Source organism: Petromyzon marinus, unplaced genomic scaffold, assembly GCF_048934315.1.
Source record: "Petromyzon marinus isolate PM22_M1 ecotype Great Lakes invasive population unplaced genomic scaffold, UKy_Petmar_22M1.pri1.0 PM_G_Scaffold_54, whole genome shotgun sequence".
NCBI classification, from domain to species: domain Eukaryota; kingdom Metazoa; phylum Chordata; class Hyperoartia; order Petromyzontiformes; family Petromyzontidae; genus Petromyzon; species Petromyzon marinus.
In genome coordinates, this window is record NW_027423007.1 from 1,399,551 (window position 1) to 1,416,757 (window position 17,207).

Here is a 17,207-nt window from a genome sequence, read left to right on the forward strand (position 1 = left end):
CACGAAAGCTTTAAATCGAAATTTATGTTATTTTATTATTTTTATTTTCTATCTTCGTGACTTTACCGCAAAGAACCAAGAATATTGTAATACATTTACACTGTCAACTTTAGCTGTACATTGTGAATACGAAGTGTATATGGTATATTTATATGTTTTATATAACGTAACACAATCAGCCATAAATCAGCGGGGTCGTGGTTCAAGCGCGGGGTCAGAGGTCGGCAGGAAGCGCGCGGCGGGGTCAGAGGTCAGCAGGAAGCACGTGGTGCTGGCGGCAACGCGGCCTCAGTTCAGTTGCATGTATTTGGTATAACCCTGTGAGCCATTCAGCTCTTGAATCGGGTGCGGCCCTTCCCTCTGCTGCTGCTGTCCTCTGCTGCTGCTGTCCTCTGCTGCTGCTGCCCTCTGCTGCTGCTGCTGCCCTCTGCTGCTGCTGCTGCCCTCTGCTGCCCTCTGCTGCTACTGCTGCTGCCCTCTGCTGCTGCTGCTACTGCTGCTGCTGCCCTCTGCTGCTGCTACTGCTGCTGCTGCCGTCTGCTGCTACTGCTGCTGCCCTCTGTTGCTGCTGCTACTGTTGCTGCCCTCTGCTGCTGCTGCCCTCTGTACTGCTGCCCTCTGCTACTGCTGCCCTCTGCTACTGCTGCTGCCCTCTGTGCTGCTGCTGCCGCCGGTGCCCGCGGGCTGCATTGAGCTTCGCGTGCGAGCCGAAGGGCGACGCGAAGCGGCGCTTCTACGGAGAGAAACAGCAGCAGCAGGAGCACAGCGCCCTCGACTGGCAGGTGCGGTGGTGGCGGCCTGGGGTCGTGTTAGTGGTGGCTATGGTGGTGGTTGTGGTGGTTGTAGTGGTTGTGGTGGTGGTTGTGGTAGTGGTGGTTGTGGTGGTGGTTGTAGTGGTGGTGGTTGTGGTGGCTATGGTGGTGGTTGTGGTAGTGGTGGTTGTAGTGGTTGTGGTGGCTATGGTGGTGGTTGTGGTGGCTGTGGTTGTGGTGGTGGTTGTAGTGGTGGTGGTTGTGGAGGCTATGGTGGTGGTTGTGGTGGTTGTGGTGGTGGTGGCTGTGGTGGTGGTGGTTGTGACTCTGGTTGTGGTGGCTGTGGTGGTTGTGGTGGCTGTGGTGGTGGCTGTGGTGGTGGTGGTTGTGGTGGCTGTGGTGGTGGTGGTTGTGGCTCTGGTTGTGATGGTGGTAGCTGTGGTGGTTGTGGTGGCTGTGTTGGTGGCTGTGGTGGTGGCTGTGGTGGTGGTTGTGGTGGTGGCTGTGGTGGTGGCTGTGGTAGTGGTGGTTGTGGTGGCTGTGGTGGTGGCTGTGGTGGTGGTTGTGGTAGTGGTGGTTGTGGTGGTGGTTGTAGTGGTGGTGGTTGTGGTGGCTATGGTGGTGGTTGTGGTAGTGGTGGTTGTAGTGGTTGTGGTGGCTATGGTGGTGGTTGTAGTGGCTGTGGTTGTGGTGGTGGTTGTGGTGGTGGTTGTGGAGGCTATGGTGGTGGTTGTGGTGGTTGTGGTGGTGGTGGCTGTGGTGGTGGTGGTTGTAACTCTGGTTGTGGTGGCTGTGGTGGTGGTGGTTGTGGCTCTGGTTGTGATGGTGGTAGCTGTGGTGGTTGTGGTGGCTGTGTTGGTGGCTGTGGTGGTGGCTGTGGTGGTGGCTGTGGTGGTGGTGGCTCTGGTTGTGGTGGTGGTGGTGGCTGTGGTGGTGGTTGCGGCTCTGGTTGTGGAGGTGGCTGTGTAATTAGCTGACAATATTTTGTATTTCTCTCAATTTCAATAGATTTTATAATTAGTATTGGCCAGTATTAAGACTAAAATAACACCAAAGAAATATGTTGACGTTTGCGTAAAACGAATTATTATTGGCCACGACTATTTAGATCATCTGTTGAAATTGAGAGAAATAAAAAACAATTTCACCGTTCTGACAGCTGCAGGCTCAGTGCTGCAGGGAGCGTATTGTTTAGTAATACATTTAATGCATGCTTATATCCAGGTTATCGTATGGTTACTCTTTGGTTCTTTCGGTAAAGTCACGTATGTAAAAATAAAATAAAACAAAAATAAAAACAACTAAATTAAATCATGACGTTTCGGGCGCAACACAAGCGTCAAATATTGCATTCACTTGCAGAGAGTTGTACCTGTACATATCCGCCCTGAAGCCAATACAGTCTTTTGATTTTGGAGAGCTTTTGTTTTTCTGTGAGGTTTACCTGAAATGGAATTGTGTAAAGTGTTGTGCATTTTTAACGCGAAGCTCTCTGTGTGTGTGTTTTTACGTAAATGTAATCACAGGCCGAGCGATATCAGACTTTTCGTCCTGAGACGGCGGTCTAGAGATTTGATCCAGACGTCTTGTCTCCTTGCACGCCTCGAAAGATGATGAAGCTACGCCTCCCGGTCCTGTTCCTCTCGCTGCTGCTGCTCAGCGTCTCATTGCTGCTGAGCGTCTGGTACATGTACAGCTGGACGGGCTTCCTCGTTCGCGACCTCGATGCACTCGGCAACTCGTCCGTCTTCAGGCCAAAGCCGGGGTCTGCTTCCGATAAGATCAACCACGTGACGCTGTGCGGGCAACGGTGAGCGCTGCAGAACACGTCGATGATGCGCGTGCGCGACACCAAGATATTCTTGGTGTCGGCGTACCACGACCAGCGCGAGGCCGGTCAGAGCACACGCATCATCGGCATCGCCAACCGGTATGAGCCGGACGTGCTCTCCTGCCACTTCTGCTGCCAAGGGCACTCGGAGATCCTGACGGTCACCGCCAGCGCCTACGTCCACTCGGATCACTTTGACTTCCCGTACGGCACGGCCGACTTCCTGTGCACGGAGCCACTGGACTGCGAGCCGGGACACGTGTCCGTCCAGCGCATGCGCACAATACCGGACGAGGAGGAGGCCGAGTGGGTCTTCATGCCCGTGCGAAATCGGCTCTACATGCCCCCCACCTTCACACAGGAATTCAGCGTCTGCATCTCCACGCTCTTCGGGAACTACGGCAACGTCCTGCAGTTCGTGCAGGCGATTGAAATGTACCGCATCTTGGGTGCGGGCCGCGTGACGGTATACAACACAAGTTGCAGCTCTGAGCTGAACAAAGTGCTCCTCTACTACATCAAGACCGGCCTCGTCGAGGTCGTTCAGTGGCCCATCACGGACTACGTGCGGGTGTCCAGAGGGTGGCACTACCCCGAGCACCCAGGCGAGCTGCACTACTATGGCCAGATAGCGGCGCTGAACGACTGCGTGTATCGGCACATGTACAGCACGCGCTACCTGGTCCTCACGGACATCGACGAAGTGATCATCCCTTTGAAGCACACAAACTGGAAGGACCTCATGCGGTACTTGAACGACAAGTACGGCGCCGACATTTACACATTCGAAAACCACGTGTTTCCCTACACGGTATCGGAAGAGTTTGGGTCGAAGTTCCAGGCGTGGAACGCCATCCCGGGCGTCAACATCATGCGCCACATTAGACGGGAGCCAAACCTGCCGGAGGTCTTCAACCCGACCAAGATGATCCTGAACCCACGCGCGGTGCTGCAGACGTCGGTGCACAGTACGCTCAACGCGCTGGGCATCTCGCAGATGGTGCCCGGAGACATCGCGATCATGCACCACTACCGATCGCCCAAGCAGCCCAACCTGCCGCTCGACTCGCTGGTCGTGGACCTCACGCTGTGGAGATACAATGCCACTCTGATCAGAAATGTCAACAAGGTCCTCACTAGGGTCTTCTGGAATGAGTAGGCACAACGGGCGGCGGTGGCGGCGGCGGCGTTGATTGTCGTCTTGGGTTTTTTGCGGTCTTGCAATTTAAGTTAAACACCGGTGTTTGTGAGTTTTCCGTTTGCGAATGTGGTCAATGTATGGGACATTTATTTGCTAATCTTATGATTGCGTTTACAGTTAAAATTTGTTATCTTCATTTTTTTCTGCATTTTAATCCACCAGGGCACAATAGGGTTTGTATTGGTATGTCTTATGGAAGCTAGGGAAGTTAACATTGGTTTATTTTAAACCAATCCTAATTATTTCTATTGCTTTTGGGAGTACCACTCGAAATGTTTTCAGGTTAAAACATTTAAAATGTGGCACAAATTTATTCAAATAAATGTTCAGTGTGCATGTTCTACCAGTCTCTAATGAGCTTATTGTTTTCATGACTCATGTCCACGGAGGATAGTCAAATCCCAGAGTGTCAGGATTTTAAAAAGTAAATCCTGTGGTGATAAAAAAAATGTACATACGATATTAAACTTTGAATTTGAGTGATAATTTTAGTGTTTTGGGCCAAATGAGCTAGTAAAGACTCACATTAAACATTACAATAGATTCAGTAGGAATATATTTATACATCCAAATGTATATAGTTGTATATTTGAATATGTAACAACACCAGCTGTTGATACACACAGCTCATTTTAAATTATAAAGCCGTGTTAATGTATTCCTAAACAATACATGGAGTTGACATTTCTGAATTGTTGCATTAGATAGTTTCACGATGGATTATTTAGCAGAAATCATCATTATCACGTATTATCAATCTTGCAAACCAGTTTTAAACATATACAGCAAAATGCTATTACTATTCTTTATCTACATATATAATATCACAGATCTGTCCTGTCATTCTGTGACTGTGATTAACGCCCCCGGATTGGTTTAAGTGCGTCATGTGACCCCGAGCAAGCCCCCCCCAAACATGTATGCCCCCCGATGCTGCCCTGAGGCAGAGCCGTGCTCGGGCCGCTGCTGCCCCGAGGGAGATGGGTGAGGAGACAGGTGAGTGACAGGAGAAGGGTGAGTGAGAGTGAGGGGAAGGTGAGTGAGAGTGAGGAGAAGGGGGAGAGTGAGAAGGGTGAGTGACAGGAGAAGAGTGACAGGAGAAGGGTGAGTGAGCGTGAGGAGAAGGGTGAGTGACAGGAGGATGGTGAGGAGAAGAGTGAGTGAGAGTGGAGAATTTATGTAATTTGTACGTGTTTATCTTAGGGATGATCCTTTGGTAGAATACTTCAATACAAAACTTCCATAAATCGTTAACAAGTTTATATGCTTAACCCAGATATCATGGCACTTATGTATTTGTAATGAGAGTGCGCCACCTACAGGACGACCGGGGGGTTATTGCAGACACGTGCTATGTTGTCTCACATCCAATCAGTAAGGGGGATCCCATCTGGGTGAAAGGTAAATGGGTAGAGCTAGCGGGAAGCCTCGAGAGCCCTCTAGAATGTTCCGAGAGGGGCGTGGCTAGAGGCGGAGCTTAGCCCCGCCGAGAGGGATATAAGCAGAAGCAGCAGAGGACTCTGGGTCGTCGGTGTGAAGAGCCCGGGTCCGAACGTCGTCACCGCCTGCGCTACCACCCATCGGCCACGTGGCGGGCTCCACCAGCTGAGCCTCCCCTCTCTCCGACACGCCGTCAGCCAGCGGCGAGGCGGAGAGAGAGCGAGTGCCACTGCGGCGGGAGGCAAAGCGTGCGCCGCCGTCCCGAGAGCAAAAGAGAAGCCAGCCGCGAAGGGAGACACGTGCTGTACTGCAACTTGAGAATAAATACAACTGAAGTTTAACCCATGTCGGGGATGCTGATTACATATTGATAAGTGGATGTTAATAAAACATGCAACTAGTCGTATTCAAAACCTTATGTATTGTCATGTAACAATATATCCTTTCATGCTCTATTGGGGGGCAGAGTGGTGCACCAGAATGGGTCTGGGATCGATTCCAGACTCGTGTGCTTTTTTGGGTGGGGTTGGCATGTACTCCCCTTGTTCTGCATGAGGGTGAGTGAGCGTGTGAGTGAGTGGAGTAGGAATGTACTCCCCTTGTTCTGCATGAGGGTGAGTGAGCGTGTGAGTGAGTGGAGTAGGAATGTACTCCCCTTGTTCTGCATGAGGGTGAGTGAGCATGTGAATGAGTGGAGTAGGAATGTACTCCCCTTGTTCTGCATGAGGGTGATTGAGCATGTGAGTGGAGTTGGCATGTACTCCCCTTGTTCTGCATGAGGGTGAGTGAGCGTGTGAGTGAGTGGAGTTGGAATGTACTCCCCATGTTCTGCATGAGGGTGAGTGAGCATGTGAGTGAGTGGAGTAGGAATGTACTCCCCTTGTTCTGCATGAGGGTGAGTGAGCGTGTGAGTGGAGTTGGAATGCACTCCCCTTGTTCTGCATGAGGGTGAGTGAGCGTGTGAGTGAGTGGAGTTGGAATGCACTCCCCTTGTTCTGCATGAGGGTGAGTGAGCGTGTGAGTGAGTGGAGTTGGAATGTACTCCCCTTGTTCTGCATGAGGGTGAGTGAGCGTGTGAGTGGATTTAGAATGTACCGTGGCGAGGCCCTAATCCGCTGTGTACCAATGCTAATGATAACGAAAAAGGGATGGCTGCGGCAGGACTCTGGGTGCACGCCTCGCCGCTAAGGCTGTTTTTACTATGCACATGCTGTGTAAGTGCGCGCGAGTGCCAGCAAGCGGGCCCCACGCCGAAACCCTGCAGCCCCGCGCACACCCTCTCATGCACACCCTCTCATGCACACCGCCTCCCCACAAAAATCACAGACTCCACGCCGAGGCTCTACCCACACACACAGAAATGAACTAAAGTTTATCAACGGCACAAAACCCGCTACCTGGAGGGGGAATATTTCGTGAGGAGAGCCTAGCCTAACTCTGCCTATGCCCCCAGTTACACAAACGTCCTACCATGTACCTCGTAGCTGTACTCACGGCATCGCACGGACGCTATGAGAGTCAGAGGGAGAAGGACGAGCGAAACCCTTGCCTATCGCTGCCTCATAGCAGCACTCGCTGGCATCACATGGACGCTGCGAGCGGCTCGAGGAGGCAGGACGGCAGGCAGTGGCTCTGGATTGCCCGAAGGTTGAAGACAACTGCCCCAATCGTCCCGGGGCTCCCACCTTCATTCTCTAAACTTAAAAGGCCCGGGGTGGAATTGTACCGCGCGGCCAATCGCGCGCTTAACCTGCGCCGTCTAAATGGAGGGCCACGGGGTCTGCTGCCGCTCACCCATTGTCCTCCCGTGCTCATTAATTCTAACCCACTGGTCTGCTCTTCTGGCCCATTATTCCACACTCCGCCTATCCCAAGGTCGTGAGTAACTCACCGCAGTTGGTCCAGTGAACCATTCCCTTCTGCGCCCATAAAATCTTCAGCCAATTTAGGGGCACCGCAATGTAACCTGTCCTGTGGGGGTCGGCCAATCTCCTGCAACCGGGAAACTGTGGGACTCTCCCTCTAGGCGCCCTTTAGATTAAAACCCGATGTGCCAGAAAACCTCCCGTCAGGACACTACTAGGGGGGTGTGCTGTGTGTGGGTTGTGTGCTTAGTCGGGGGCCGGGAGGGGATTGTGGTGTTTGCGGAGTTGCTCCGTGGTCGTGGCACCACAACTGAGATGACTGGCCAATACACCACCTGTGCCCCCTGCAGTGTACACACACACACAGTTTGTACACACACACACAGTGTACACACACACAGTTTGTAAACACACACAGAGTGTACACACACACAGAGTGTACACACACAGTTTGTACACACACACAGTTTGTACACACACACAGTTTGCACACACACACACACACAGTGTACACACACAGAGTTTGTACACACAGTGCACACATACACAGTTTGTACACACACACAGTTTGTACACACACAGTGTACACACACACAGTGTACACACACACACAGTTTGAACACACACAGTTTGTACACACACACAGTTTACACACACAGTGTACACACACACAGTGTACACACACACAGTTTGAACACACACACAGTTTGTACACACACAGTGTACACACACAGTGTATACACACAGTGTACACACACACAGTTTGTACACCCATACACAGTGTACAGTGTACACACACAGTGTACACATACACAGTTTGTACACACGCACTGTACACACCACATACACAGTTTGTACACACACACAGTTTGTACACACAGTTTGTACACACACACAGTTGTACACACACACAGTTTGTACACACACACACACACAGTTTGTACACACACACACACAGTGTACACACACACAGTTTGTACACACACACAGTGTGCACACACACATACAGTTTGTACACACACACAGTGTACACACACACAGTTTGTACACACACACAGTGTACACACACACAGTTTGTACACACACACATACAGTGTACACACACACAGTTTGTACAAACACAGTGTACACACACACAGTTTGTACACACAGTGTACACACACACAGTTTGTACACACAGTTTGAACACACACAGTTTGTACACACACACAGTTTGTACACACAGTGTACACACACACAGTTTGTACACAGTGTACACACACACAGTTTGTACACCCACAGTGTACACACACAGTTTGTACACACACACAGTGTACACACAGTTTGTACACACACAGTGTACACACACACAGTTTGTACACACACACACAGTGTACACACACAGTTTGTACACACAAACAGTGTACACAAACAGTTTGTACACACACACAGTGTACACACACAAACATACAGTGTACACACACACAGTTTAACACGTAGGCTTTCGCGACCAATATTATTCATATTGGTCGCGAAAGCTTACGTGTTAAACTGACTAACCTCTATGGGGAGGATACTTTTCTTAAAACCAGAAAATTGGAGAAGCTTCGCATTAAGCGGATGAAATTGATATCTTCACTGGCGTTCCTCAAAAGGTGCAGAGATTCAAAGGTAATACCAAACGCAGTTAAAATAATACATCACATAAAGTCTTCTAAAGCTAACCAAATACTACACAAAGCTAGCGAATTATTAATAATAGAGAGAATACAGCACAATAGGAGTGAATTATCTTACATTTCGGAATCGCTAAAGCAGTTACACTTAGATATAAGCAATAGTGTATCTATGCATTATTGGAATATAATCGATAACATAACACAACAATCGGCTGATAATGTGTTTAAACTAACAAAAACTAACCAAATTAATAAATTTTCTAGACTACATAATAAACAAATCCCTACTGAAAACCAAAAATGTAGAAACAAAACTGTACTGAACTTGACCAACACTGTATTAACCGGTGACATAGTCTCTATCCTTTCTAAAGGCCTTAACTTTGCCGTTACCCCACGCACAATTCCAGTGGATGAGATAATTGCTGAGGTAGAATCAGCAGTTAGACTCCTTCCACATAATGAGGCAGAGATGACTAGACATGAGGTTGCTAAAATAATTGAGAATAGCAAAGTTCCAAAAGTAAATATTAGCTCTAACGAGGCAAAAGCCTTAAGAGAGCTGCGTGTAAATAAGGATATCCAAATCCTAGCAGCTGATAAAGGCCGCACTACTGTAGGGATGTCACGAGCCGATTATGATAATAAAATTAGAAATTTACTAGAGGAAAGTACCTACATTAAAATTAAACGAGATCCAACTAATACTTTAGAACGTAAGACCACTGCAATAATTGCAAATTCATTAAACCCTAAAAATGAACAATACCTAATTAAGCCAAGGGCCTCAAAACCACCTAGACTCTATGGGCTACCAAAGATTCATAAAATCGGCATCCCATTACGACCCATAGTCAGTACAATTGGCTCTGCCACATATCAATTAGCCAAATATATAACCAAACAAATACAGCCCTACATCGGTAAGACATCTTCATTCATAAAAAATTCAGAACATCTTGTGAATGTGATTAAAGATATTAAACTTACTCCTGATGATATTCTGGTAAGTTTTGATGTGATTTCTCTATTCACTAAGGTTCCAGTGGACGAATCGCTTAAATTACTTGATACACTAGTAAAGAATACCGGTTTACAAAAAGATATTCCGAAACTTGCTGGCCATTGTTTAAATAACACTTACTTCTTATGGAGAGGGGATTTCTTTAAACAAAAGGAAGGAGCAGCAATGGGTTCTCCTTTATCCCCTGCTATAGCAAATTTGTACATGGAAAACTTTGAAATAAGAGCACTTGCCTCGAGCACATTAAAACCTTCCTTTTGGTTTAGGTATGTGGATGACACTTTGGTTGTCTGGCCACATGGTAAAGATACACTTAATGATTTTCTAAATCATCTCAATGCACAAAACCCGGCCATCCAGTTCACCATGGAAATGGAGGTGATTAACACACTCCCATTCCTAGATATTTTGCTTGGACATGGCCTAAACGGTAAAATAACACACAGCGTTTACAGAAAGCAAACGCACACTGATGCCTATCTGAATGCAGAATCACATCATCATCCAGCTCAGAAATCCTCTCTTATCAAGATGCTCGTACATCAGGCCAAAACAGTGTCAGATGGTGAGAGTCTAGTGAGAGAGATTAAACACGTTAAAGACGCACTACGACAGAATGGCTACAATAATGCTCAAATTAACAGAGCACTGAATGCCAAATCACGATCGCAAAGCAATACTACTGAAAGGGACCAGATTGTTAAAACAATAAAAATTCCATTTATCTCAGGAATAACTGACAAATTAGCCCGTGTTCTGCAAAAGCAAAACATTACAGTAAGATTTGGTACAGTACACAAAATTCAAAAACTAGTATCTTGCACTAAAGATGCATTACCTAAACTATCAACAGAAGGTGTATATCGGATTAATTGTTCATGTGGCAGCTGCTACATTGGGCAGACGGGACGTAACATCAGCGTAAGACTAAAAGAACATCATAGAAATATTAAATTATCTCAAACACAACTGCCGGCAGTGGCAGAACATGCTTTTCAACAAGGACACTCAATTGATTTTGACAATGTTGCAGTGGTGTGTAAAACTAATTATTACTGGCAAAGACTAATTAGAGAATCCATTGAAATTGAGAGGAACAAGAAAACTTTAATCGCTCTGACAGCTACCGGGTTAGTGCGGCCTGGAAGCGTATTATTAAATAATACACATTACATTTTGATTTAAAGAATTACTATTCTACAACTCATTACTAATCATAACCAATGACTGATTACTAATCGATTATATAATTACAATACCCCCCCCTCCGCCTCTAATCATTGCACCTGATATGAGTTAAGTGATGACGTCACCCTGCTGCTCTATATAAAAACCGGGAGCAAGCGAGGGCTTTACCATTCTGGCGAATTGCTTGATGATGCTGGATGTATTTACCAGCGAAACGTCGTACTCAAACTGTAAATGTGGATTAACTCTTCAACACACCGGTGGGCTGGAGTAGTGAATTATTTGTCTTTTGTCAACGTGACACTTTTTTTTGCTGATTGGCCGTGTCGGGTGGTGGAGGGTTACGACACATTTATAAATAAACGCGATCTAACCCAAAAACCTTTATTACACACACACAGTTTGTACACACACACAGTTTGTACACACACACATACAGTGTACACACACAGTTTGTACACACACACAGTGTACACACACAGTTTGTACACACACACAGTTTGTACACACAGTGTACACACACAGTTTGTACACACAGTTTGTACACACACACAGTTTGTACACACACACAGTGTACACACACACAGTTTGTACACACACACAGTGTACACACACAGTGTACACACACGCAGTTTGTACACACACAGTGTACACACATACAGTTTGTACACACACACAGTGTACACACACACAGTGTACACACATACAGTTTGTACACACACAGTGCACACATACACAGTTTGTACACACACACAGTTTGTACACACAGACAGTGTACACACAGACAGTGTACACACACACAGTGTACATACATACAGTTTGTACACACACAGTGCACACATACACAGTTTGTACACACAGTGTACACACACAGTGTACACACACACACAGTTTGTACACACACAGTTTGTACACACACAGTTTGTACACACAGTTTGTACACACACACAGTTTGTACACACACACAGTGTACACACACACAGTTTGTACACACACACAGTGTACACACACACAGTTTGTACACACACAGTGTACACACACATTGTATAAACAGTTTGTACACCCATACACAGTGTACACACACACAGTGTACACATACACAGTTTGTACACACGCACTGTACACATACACAGTTTGTACACACACAGTTTGTACACACACAGTGTACACAAAATAATATTCACGTTCTTGTTGAGCTTACGCCCCCAAGGGGTCTCTGTTCAAGAGAGGGAGCAATGGCAAATTAATATAAATCAACTTAAACTCGAACTCCGCTCTGTGACGTCACCACTCAGCATTACTTCATCGGCGTGAAACGCCAGGCGACGGTGTCCTTCGTCATGTCACCGAGGTATTCACCCCACCCCCGTCCACCGCGCTCTTGAGCGTGACGTCACCTCCGCTTGGTCACTGCCGATATCTGTTCCGGTACAATCCTTATTTGGGTAAAGCTACGCTCAGTGACTGGCGGATCATTAACATCCTCGACAAATGGACCAAGCTAATTAGCATAATTTATTCAGTTGTAGAGACTCATTGTGGGAGGATAGTATTGTCTCCCGGAAGTGACGTCATGTCACCTGCTGCCGCGTGACGTCGAGAGGTAACAGGGAGTTGCCTCCGCCCGTGCACTGGCATCTGAGGTGAGAAATTCGCATCGCGGTTGTCGTGGTGGTGGTGGTTGTTGTTGTTGTGGTGGTTGTTGTTGTGGTGGTTGTTGTTGTTTACCAACGTAGAGCCTCTCTCTCTCGTAGGGATGTCAATTGAGTAGCAGCGAGCATGGGAATCGATGTCCAGGTTGGAACTTTACAACGCAGGGCCTAGCCACGCGGGGACTTGCCTCCTGCCCTCGCCTGATTGCATTCACTTTAATTATCTCGCTTAAGTTTAATTTGTCTTCACCCGGCTCGCCACTTTGTAACTTTGTTTTATTGTAAATATTCACGCAGTTTTTTATTTTGTATTTTACCAGGCCAAGCCCGCTTGAGCTGCTATACCGCTCTTGTTTTCAGAAACGACCTGCCCACAACAACAACACAAGGTGAGGCTTTCGATTTAAAGCTTTCGTGACTGCAGGGATTCATCTTCATGGTTCTTTCGGTAAAGTCACCACGTAGAATGGAATAAAGTAATGCAAATAAAAATGAAACGTAATAAAATAAAATTCTCACGACGTTTCAGCCACAACACAAGTAGCCTTCGTCAGGTGAAGGAACAGAACTGTCGGGACGCCAGCGCTTCAATGAACGCTAAGATTCGTAGCGTCTTTTAAGCTAGGTGGGAGAAGTGAAGCGCCTTGACAAAGGAGTTTGCATATCAAACAGGGTAATTTAGCATTGAAATAGCTGAGGGATTAGCTTGTGACTGGTCGCAGAAATAGCTATGTTAAAGTCAAAGTTTACATATCAACAGAGGCATTTAGTATATGGACGCTAAAGGGCTACAACTACCCAACTATCATACAGTAAACCGATGTGAAAAAACTAAGTCTAAATTACATCAATATAATAAATGTACTCAATATATTCTAACAATAAGGTGAGCTATTAACACAAAGCAACTTGGTATACACTACACTATATAATGAATACCATATAGTGAACCAATAAAAAAACTAAAATATAAACTACCTCAATGTTTTCAATAAACTCTATATACTCTCCAATCAGCTGAGCCACCAACAATAAGTCGTTATATATCACAATGCCATATGGCGAAAAAATGGGTGGAATCTTACCCTCAACTTTAGCACCACGGATAGCTACGAGCCCCGTTCAGACGGACGAGTCCATCCATGCTCGGAACGGAGGAGGGGGGAGAAATTATCTCTGTGCTTGTGTATGTGGATGGCCTCATGAACGAATCTCTCATGGTAGCCGGTTGGCTTGCAAAGAACCTCCGTCTTGGAGAAGTCAATGTCATGTGAGCCCACTGAATTATAACAGTGATCTGCCACGGAAGAGGAGTTCGTCCTACCGTGTTTCAAGTCTGCTTTATATTCGCGGATGCGGTCCGAGATATGTCGTTTGGTTTCTCCGATGTAGCTGCTACCACAGAGGCACTTTAGTTTGTAAACACCCGGGTACTGTATGTCTGGAACAGCATCTTTTACACATGGAACCAGATCACGGATTTTATGTACTGTGTTGAATCGAACCTGGATCTTGTGTTTATTCAGGATTTTGGATATCTTTTTAGTAATCTCCTGCAATGTAGGGTAAGGTGATGGTTTTGAGTGGCTCCTCAGGATCCTTCTTCATGACTGGAGTGATGGCTTTGCGGATTGTGTAGTCGGAGTAACCATTAGCCCTGAGAGCCTGGTGTACGTGCTTAAGTTTACTGGCAATGTGTTCCTGGTTGGAAATGCATTGGGCTCTATGGTATAGAGTCTTGATGAGGGAGTTCTTCTGGGATGGATGGTGGTGGGAATCCGGTTTCAAGTAAGCATCTGTATGGGTAGCTTTTCTGTAGACAGAGTGGCTCATTGAACCATCAGGTCTCCTTTTAATTAAGACATCCAAAATGGTAGCTTGCCATCTTTTTTGACCTCCATGGTAAATCTGATGGCTGGGTGTATGGAATTGATGTGGTCGCGGAATTGGTCTAGAGCAGGCTGGCCATGTGGCCAGATGACAAAAGTGTCATCCACGTACCTCTTCCATAAGGTCGGGCGTAGAGTGGCAGTCTGGATGGCGTCAGCTTCAAATTTTTACATGAATACGTTGGCTACAACCGGAGACAGGGGGGAGCCCATTGGGGTGCCCTCAGTCTGTAGAAAGTTCCATTCCAGGTGAAGTATGTGTTGGTTAAGCAATGTCTCACCAGGGGGGTACATCAGTATGCAGTCTTGAATTTTGTCCATGATGACAGTGACATTGCCCTTGTCGGCTGAGAGGATGACAATATCATCTCTCTTTTTTAATTGAGATTATTCAAAGCGTTCATCTTTGCTGATGTTGCTTGGTGGCATCTTAGCGTTTTTGAGGGTTGCAGCGATTTCAGATCTTGCTACGTCTGCAGAGATGTGACTCAAGCCCTTGAGTGCAACGTCTACATGGGCAATGATATCATTAACTGGGATGTGTCTCGGTGTGACAGCAAAGTTTAGACCTTTAGCTTAAACGGATTTCAGGCCATCAGAAATGGAACTGTTACTGCGATTAATACGACTTTGTTGACATCTATCTTTTCGGTGTGTGGGTCCGATTTTTTGCTGGAGAGGTGATTGAATTTGGAAATCAAATTGTCCCTACATTTGGTCGACAGTGGCAGCCGAAGAGGTAGTCATATTGTCTACATGTTCCCAATCCAATGTAGACATTGTTGCTGTCAATGTTAAGTGTGATTTGTAGAGTGTCTTGTCTAACTGATCGAGTTCGGTGCGTGTAAGTCTGATTTTTTCCGAGATAAGAGCGAAGCTAGTTCTAGCTAGAATTCGTTTTGCATTGAGAGAAGTTGCAACAGCAGAGGTTAGTGTAAATGCGGTTGGTATTACCTTAGAGTCGCGGCATCTCTTCAGAAAGGTGAGAGACTCGATTAGTTGAGCCTTCTTATCCCGGAGTCTGTTGAATGATCTTAAGGATGTGTGAAATCCCTCCCCGTAGAGGCGGTTAAATTTCGATTTAAAGCTTTCGTGACTGCAAGGATTCATCTTCTTTGGTTCTTTCGGTAAAGTCACGTAGAAGGAGAATAAAATAATAAATTGATAAAATAAAATAACACAATAATATTCTCACGACGTTTCGGCCACAACACAAGCGGCCTTCATCAGGTGAAGGGACGAGACTGTCTGGTAGGACAGCGCTGGAGTGAAACACAGCTTAAAGGTCGTGATCATAGCGAGTACCAATCAACACCACCACTCACTTTCCTCAAATAACTTTGACATGCCCGTCCTTGATTGATAGTAAACAATAATTTAATACCGACGATGAGTACATCAATGTGCGTGTCTCTTTGGCCTGTGGCCACATCTGCCAGAAGCACTTATGTGTAAATTTGCCTCTTTGGTTTTCCTTCTAAAGAACGTGATGAGTTGCTATCTATTTAACAAGTAATTAAGTCATAAGGATAGTCTCGGTAACGATAAATAAGTAAATCAATGATAAACGAGCGCAAAGCAAACAAGTAAAGTCTTTATTATAGCGATGTGGGTGGGCAACAACTAACCCGGGTAGCCATGGCAACTGCCTCCCCGCTCCAACTGTCGCCAACGGTCCAGGCCTCGAGCCCCGCCCTCTGGTGATGTCACTGCCACGGCCTATGTGGCCCCGCCCCCGTCTTCTGCAGGCTCCGCCCCCATCGTAGAACACTACTTCGTCCCATCGTCTCTACTATCAACTCCCCCACCTACAAACTGGCTCGTTTTTTGTCTGAAATCCTGCGTTCTTTCACTGGAAAAACCACTTCTGCGGTACAAAATTCTACTCACCTGGTATCGACAATCAAGGGTATTTCCCTGTCCCCAGACGACCTGCTTGTCAGTTTTGATGTAGTTTCCTTATTCACCAAGGTTCCTGTACCTGACACCATTGCAATCATTGAAGACTTGGTTCATCAAGGACTAAACACTGAGGTACCCCCCCTGGTGAGACACTGTTTAACCAATACATACTTCACTTGGAATGGAACTTTCTACAAACAAACTGAGGGCACCCCAATGGGCTCCCCCCTATCTCCGGTTATAGCTAACATTTTCATGGAGAAATTTGAGACTGACGCCATCCAGACTGCCACTCTGTGCCCAACCTTATGGAAGAGGTACGTGGATGACACTTTTGTCATCTGGCCACATGGCCGGCCTGCTCTAGACCAATTCTTCGACCACATCAATTCCATACACCCAGCCATCAGATTTACCATGGAAGTCGAAATAGATGGCAAGCTACCTTTTTTGGATGTCCTAATTAAAAAGAGACCTGATGGTTCAATGAGCCACTCTGTCTACAGGAAAGCTACCCATACGGATGCTTATCTGAAACCGGATTCCCACCACCATCCATCACAGAAGAATTCTCTCATCAAGACTCTGTATCATAGAGCCCAATGCATATCCGACCAGGAACACATAGGCAGTGAACTCAAGCACGTACACCAAGCTCTTAAGGCTAATGGTTACTCCGACTATACAATCCGCAAAGCTATCACTCAAACCATGAAGAAGGACCCTCTTGAGGAGCCTTTCAAAACCATCACTTTACCCTACATTGCGGGGATCACAAAAAAGATCTCCAAAATCTTGAATAAAC

General features: G+C 46.6%; 1 protein-coding gene across 1 annotated transcript; it reads left to right on the forward strand.

The window, feature by feature from the left end:
* Positions 1–256: 256 nt before the first annotated feature.
* On the forward strand, positions 257–4,125 carry LOC142917890 (beta-1,4-galactosyltransferase galt-1-like). The gene is made up of 2 exons (XM_076062234.1): positions 257–782; positions 2,279–4,125. Exon 2 carries the CDS (start codon positions 2,585–2,587, stop codon positions 3,740–3,742), a length of 1,158 nt encoding a protein of 385 aa, XP_075918349.1. The 5' UTR covers positions 257–782; positions 2,279–2,584; the 3' UTR covers positions 3,743–4,125.
* Positions 4,126–17,207: the final 13,082 nt, after the last annotated feature.

Coding starts and splice junctions, on each gene's coding strand:
- LOC142917890 (XM_076062234.1), top strand. CDS start 2,585: ATGATGCGCGTGCGCGACACCAAGATATTCTTGGTGTCGGCGTACCAC.